Raw genomic sequence first — 7003 nt, forward strand, 5'->3', positions numbered from 1 at the left:
TCCTCTCCCTCCATTTCCCAGAGCACCACCACCAAAAAAAAAAAAAAAACGAACGCACTCAGCCCACCTGGGTCGCGTGGCCTGGGTGCGCGACCCAGGCCAACGCGCCCAGGTCCGCGCGACCTGGGCGCGCGGTGGCCCGGGGTCGCGCGCCTGGGTCGCGCGCCCAGGTCCGCGCGACCTGGGCGCACGGTGGCCTGGGTCGCACGCCCAGGCCGCGCGACCCAGGTGGGCTGTTCGTTTTTTTTTTTTTTTTTGGTGGTGGTGCTTTGGGAAATGGAGGCAGAGGAAATATTTTTTGGTTGTAAATCGAGTCTTAGAGACTCGATTTTCAAGTAATCGCCACGTGGAAAAAATGCCACATCAGACAGAATCAGACTATAAAAATCGAGCATTAAAGACTCGATTTATAGCCCCAAAATCGAGTCTTTTAGACTCGAGATGCTAGTAAAAAATATAGTTTGTAAAACTTAACTACTAATTATATTGTTTGAAAATTAATGTTATTTTTTAATATTTTCTCCTAATTTAAACTACATATCTTGTTGATGAACTCAAATCTTAGATCGTACTCTCATTATCAACTCTTTTGTTATACGCCTGATTGTGACTGGTTACCTTACCTGCCCCTTATTATTCTTCAATTTTATTAGTCAAGGTAAAATATTAAAACAGAAAAAAGAATGAAAATGACTCTTACCACAAAACTCAACCCAAAGTAGGACAAGGAGGTGGTATATGGTGTTTTTAGTATATGCATTTTCTCTCTTAGAGGGTGGACTTTGTACTTGTAGGATCCATCCTCATCTGAGTGAGAAGATGCATGTACCGAAAACCTAATGAATTTTATCGTAGACCAGAAAAACAAAAATTCTAGTGCCAGATAAAACCACAGTTGTGAACCTGTGTCGGTATCCAAGGCTTTCATTCAGTCAATTCATTTATCACACAAAAAAGTCTGCGTGATAATATGACATAACTATCCAAATGATGGAGTCGAAGACCAAAAATACCCACCTCTTCTACCCCCACCACAATCATCATCATCATCATTCTGCTTGAAACCAACCCCAATTTGTTTCTACCCTTTTTGCTCTGCATGCATGGGTTGCTTCTCATTCTCATTCTTCTTCTTTATATGCTGCGTTTTCCTTCTAAGTTTTACTTTCTCTGCCCCCATTTCCACCCACTCAATCAGCCCCGATTTCACAGCCTCCAACTTCCAATTCCCCGACACCAGTGGCGCGTTCTTACTCTCTCAAAATGGTACTTTCAAAGCCACAATTGATGCCAGACCATACTCCTCAAAATATTACTTCTCTATCGTCCACAGTGCCACCAACATCATAATCTGGTCAGCCAACCGCAACAGACCCATGTCAAGGTATGACAAGTTGTCACTAACTGTCAACGGCCTCACAGTCACAAACCAAACTGGTCAATCACTCTGGTCAACCCCGCAATTCAATTCTGATATTTCTGCTATGCAGCTTTCAGAGACAGGAAATCTCGTATTAGTTGATGCAGGAAACAATACGTTGTGGGAGAGTTTTGGTCATCCGACGGACACTATTGTCATGGGACAAAGTGTTCCTATTGGAAAATCATTGCAAAGCGCTGTGACATACGAGGACATGTCGGTAGGTGATTATCGACTTGAAGTTACTGACAGGGATATGGTGCTGCAATGGAATAAGATGAATTATTGGAAATTGTCCATGGATCCAAAGGCTGTCAGGAACTCTAACAAGGCCGTATCGTTGATGGTGATGAATGGCACAGGTTTGTATTTGCTAGCAAGTGATAATTCCACGGTTGTTCAAGTAGCTTTGAATGGTTCATCAAGTTTCAGGAGTGGTACGTTGGGTCCCGATGGCAGATTTAGAATCGTCAGAGCTCGGAGCGATAAATGGGAGGTAGAATTTACAAGACCATTTGAGGATTGTGATCTTCCTCTCAATTGCAAAGAAATTGGATTGTGCAGAAGAAAGCCTCAGGATGAAATTTGTTCTTGTTTACCAGGATTCAGTTATCAAACCAATGGTGATTGCATGCCAGTGAATAGTTCGCTTTGTCTGCCTTCAGCTCTTACTGTAGCTAATACTTTCAGGGAACCTGTGAAAAATAATGTAACGTTGTCGGTTTGCCAAGATTTATGCTCTCAAAATTGTTCTTGTTTGGGCTTTTTCCATGAAAATTCTTCTGGTTCTTGTTATCTTCTTGAAAACTATTTAGGTTCTTCTCATGGAAACTCACTCGGGTCTAACATAAATCAGAAACAAAACTTATCAGTCGCTGATTTGGTACTATTGCCTTTAACAGTATTCTTAATACTAATAGTGCTTGTAATCATTGCAATCCTTTGGTTAAGGAAAAAGCGGCTTTCTAAAACCAAAACTGTAAAACTAGACCGGAGTAACTCGTCATCGTCTGCAGAGCTAGAGATGATCTCTATCCCAGGCTTACCGAGAAGGTTTGATTATGAAGAGCTTGCAGCTGCTACTGAGAACTTCAAGACTCAGATTGGTAGTGGTGGATTTGGTACTGTATACAGAGGTACTCTGTCAGACAAAACTGTTGTGGCGGTCAAGAAGATCACTAGCTTGGGAATCCAAGGGAAAAAAGAATTCTGTACTGAGATTTCAATAATTGGGAACATCCACCATGTCAATTTGGTTAGATTGAAAGGTTTTTGTGCACATGGGAGGCAGCGCTTTCTTGTTCTCGAGTATATGAACAGAGGTTCACTGGGCAGTACACTCTTCGGTAATGGTCCTGTTCTAGAATGGCAAGAGAGATTAAAAATAGCCATTGGAACAGCAAGGGGGCTTGCTTACTTGCATAGTGGATGTGAGCACAGAATCATCCACTGCGATGTGAAGCCAGAAAACATTCTGCTGAACGACAATTTACAGGTGAAAATCTCAGATTTTGGGCTGTCGAAGCTGCTAAATACTGAACAATCTTTTCTATTTACAACAATGAGAGGAACTCGAGGCTATCTTGCACCTGAGTGGATAATGAGTTCCACAATTTCCGACAAGGCTGATGTATATAGTTATGGATTGGTTTTACTAGAGATTAGGAGGGGAAGAAAAAATTGCTCAATACAAACATGGAGCCATAGCACAAAAACTAGTAGCAGTGAAGGAAATGCCCCATCCTCACCCCCTTCTGTTTCGGAAAACAGACTAATATATTTCCCTCTATTTGCGCTAGAAATGCATGAGCAGAGAAGGTACTTGGAACTGGCAGACCCGAGGTTAGAGGGACGTGTGACAAGCGAAGAGGTTGAGAAGCTAGTGCGGATTGCCTTGTGTTGTGTGCATGAAGATCCAGCGCTGCGGCCTTCTATGGCTCACGTTGTTGGCATGTTGGAAGGTGGGTTGTCTTTGGGTGAGCCGAGGTCCGAGTCACTAAATTTCTTGCGGTTCTATGGCCAGAGATTCACCGAGATGTCAAGAATGGAAGGGCCCAATGAGCTGAAGGACTTGGGGTTGTATCCAGATATGAATGCTACTTCTAATAGTGCTGCAGGTGTTTCATATAACCCAGTGTCTTACATCTCTTCACAACAGCTTTCTGGCCCCAGGTAGTGCTCAAAGTTTCTGTACTGGTTATTAGGAAATACTAGCAGCAAACCCGCGCGTTGCGCGTGATAATTATTTTTATGTTGGTTTTATTAAATTTTTTTTTGCAATATAAACTAATCTAATAATGAGTAATGTATTTTGTAATTATATTTTTATTTATCATAGGAACAATCATAAATATAATATAGGAACAATCCAAAACACCAAAAAAAAACGTAAACTAAAAAAAATTTAATAAAACTTAACATTGATTAATTGAACCAATATTATGATAAAATTTTGTTTTTGATAATCTATTAAGGTTATTTTCTTTGTAGAAATTATAATTCCGGCCTCCCAAAACATATTATCAAATAAACAATTATTAGTAAAATCTAAGAATTAAATTTCTATACATGCATTGTTATAAAATAATAATAATTAAAATAAAATTGCAAAAGTTAAAATTTGTCACCTATCCGATTATTTTCGTCTGGCCAACCTTTGCTTTTCTTTAAATGAATGACATTATAGAGTACTTCTAATACAACTATTAAGAGTACTTTATCCACCACAAATGATTAGAAAATAAACAAAAATTAGTAAAGTCTCATAGTTTAACATCTAAATTGAGTACTATAAAAAATTATGATATGTGACAGAATAAATACCAAATTATCCAAATCATACTATGTAATAGAATAATATTATATTTTTATATGCTATATTTAATTCTTTAGAACGCAATAGGATAACATTTAACAATCAAAGAGAATAAAAAATAAAAATAAAAACAACAACAATTTAAAAAACAAAACTAAATCGCATTAACCCAAATAGAGTTTTAAATGATATAAAAATTTATCAACCTAAGGTAGAGATGCAAGAAAAAAAAAATCCACCAAAAAATTTAGAGAGAGAGAGAGAGAGAAAACCATTTTTTTGTGAGGGAAAACTATGCATAGAATAGAAGAGATAGTGAAAAATTTATAGTAAGTGAGTGTGAATAAGAAGAAACAAAAATAAAGGAAGACGAAGGGAAAGAGGAAGAATGATATTAATGTAGAGGGTAGTGGGGAGATAAAAAGGTAACGGAGGGAGAAAGATTGAAGAAGTAGTGAGGAGATGAAATAGTAAGGGAGAGAGAAAGGTTGGAGAAGTGTAAATATTAAAAGAATAAATGTTTAAAACAATTATAGAAAAATTTAAATAAAAAAATAATAAAAAAAACCCAACAGCTTGAAAGGCTTCAACATTTTTTTATCTTTTTTCTTTTTTCTTTTTTTATCTTTTTTTTCCTTCCTTCCTTTAAGCTGAAAAGACTCCCACAAAACCCTAAAGCTGAACTGAAAAGGCTTTGGGTTGGGCTTGATAGTGGAACTAAAGAAATAAGAGGTGAGCTGGATTAATTATACAGATTTATTATAGGATGATAGTGGAAGTAAATAAATAAGCAGTAGACTGCATTTATAAGGCTGAAAATTGTAAAAACCATTTTAAAATTGTAGGACAAATTATATATATTTTTAAATGATGTGGCAATTGATGTGGCGCAAAGTGAAAGCTGCAGCATTAACCGCTACACTTCAGCTTTTAGTAATATATAGATATAGATTAGCTCAAAGGGATGTGTATGTGTTGAGAGTTTTGGCTGCAGGTTTCTGAACCTGCAGACTCCATGTTTGAATGTATCTACCAATATTGCCTGCAATTTCGTTGCCCAATTGTAGATATGCAGGTTTTGGTTCTCTTGGCTTAGATAGTAAAATTATTGTTAAATAGCATAGTAGAAGATTCCTTCTTTGTGAAACTTCATGGTTGATCTTATTTGATTTTATATGAAAAATTGGTATTATCATTTATACCGTGGAGTTCTGTCAGGCCTTGTATAATTTGAACAGTTCCAATTGCATCAACTAGTGCTCCATTTTTAACCAAATTAGTTAAATAATAAAGATAACAATTAATGCTACTTGCAAACTTTCTTTCTCAAATATCAATGCATCAGTTCTTGCTCTCCCTCCCTTGGAACTTATTACAGAAATTTGGTGTCTCAATGTAATTGTGCAATATATATCAATACAGCACAAAGACGGTATAAATCTTCATGGTCTGCTCAATATGAATTTCGACTGCAATTTGGCCGGTGTGCTTGATATCCTAGAGCATTCTGTCCTGTTATTTGAATTGATCAAACTTGGCCAAATCTTCTTTGGCTATAGGTGGTGACTTGCAATTCTTTGTATGTTAAACCAACATCTACCGAACCAAGGTTTTATCTTTACGGACCAAATTAAAAATGAACCAAAATTATTTGGTCAATCAAAAATAAGAAATATACTCAAATTTAGGATTAATAAAGTTAGTATCTTTTCCTCACAAAAAATAAAGCAAAAAAAAAAAAAAAAAAGTTAGTATCCATTTAGAATTAACAAAAGGAAAAGATTTAGCTCTAACCACCAATAGGAAGATGGCATTTGTCATGTGTGCAATGCATAAGATCACTTAATTACTTGAGTTAAGTGAGTGACAGAGACAAATATAATTTCCTATTGGTGTTTGGAGCCAAATTTTTTCCTTAAAAAATGGCAGAATTTTTCTCACAACCAGTTTGGAGGCAAGTTCCTCCAATCCACTACATAGCAACTTAATAAATCATCCACGTGTACTTCTAGTTACATAACCTATCAATATATATAGTCAAGTGACAAATTTAATTATTTAATTAAAATGCGATTTAATATGCATTGATGGTTTTTTAAACCACCACATGTTAAGTTAAAAGAGATTTTTCTAATCCAATTTGGAGGAAAACATTCTCCGTAACAAAATATAAACAAAATAAAAGAAATAAAATTTTCTTGATACATTTTAACTTAATCATTTATGATATATCAAAATGAAAATCAACCTTCTTCTAAATCCCGAAAATCAATTATGATTGATTTTGTACTAAATTTCACAACAATTTCACTTTCAATATACAAAATCAAATATTCCGTCAGAATATCATCTTCCATTTTGTTGCAACATTTTTGTTAGGATTTGAATATCAAGATTTGTATTGGCAAACATGTAAATAAAAACTTGTCTTGTTATAGTCTTTAGAGTCTATGGGAATTTCTAGTCAAGTGGTCAAGCTTTTGGTATTTAGTGTGCAAGAACATGAATTCGATTATTTCAAGCTATTCAGGAATTAACAATTTTGATTGATTGAAGTGTGATTATGCAGATTTGGATTTTCAGCCCGCCAACCCATCAAGTAATTAGGGTTTTGGATCTATTTTACTTAGTAAATAAAGGAAACTATAAGATACGTTTTAAGAAGACTTTGGAGCTACTCATTTGAGATCAGAGTCACTACTAGAAATCAATCTACATACAATCTAAATTGATGGATTTGAAGTTCTTGCATACTAATCATCAAAAGT

General features: G+C 36.0%; 1 protein-coding gene across 1 annotated transcript; it reads left to right on the forward strand.

Moving 5' to 3' along the window:
- Positions 1-1088: 1088 nt before the first annotated feature.
- Positions 1089-3596, forward strand: LOC142630387 (G-type lectin S-receptor-like serine/threonine-protein kinase At5g35370). The gene has a single exon (XM_075804375.1). The coding sequence runs from the start codon at positions 1104-1106 to the stop codon at positions 3594-3596; it is 2493 nt and encodes an 830-aa protein (XP_075660490.1). The 5' UTR covers positions 1089-1103.
- Positions 3597-7003: the final 3407 nt, after the last annotated feature.

The sequence above is a fragment of the Castanea sativa genome, chromosome 4, assembly GCF_040712315.1.
Source record: "Castanea sativa cultivar Marrone di Chiusa Pesio chromosome 4, ASM4071231v1".
Taxonomy (NCBI): domain Eukaryota; kingdom Viridiplantae; phylum Streptophyta; class Magnoliopsida; order Fagales; family Fagaceae; genus Castanea; species Castanea sativa.

Bases quoted from the DNA above. Each gene is read 5' to 3' on its own strand.
- LOC142630387 (XM_075804375.1), top strand. From the start codon at position 1,104: ATGGGTTGCTTCTCATTCTCATTCTTCTTCTTTATATGCTGCGTTTTC.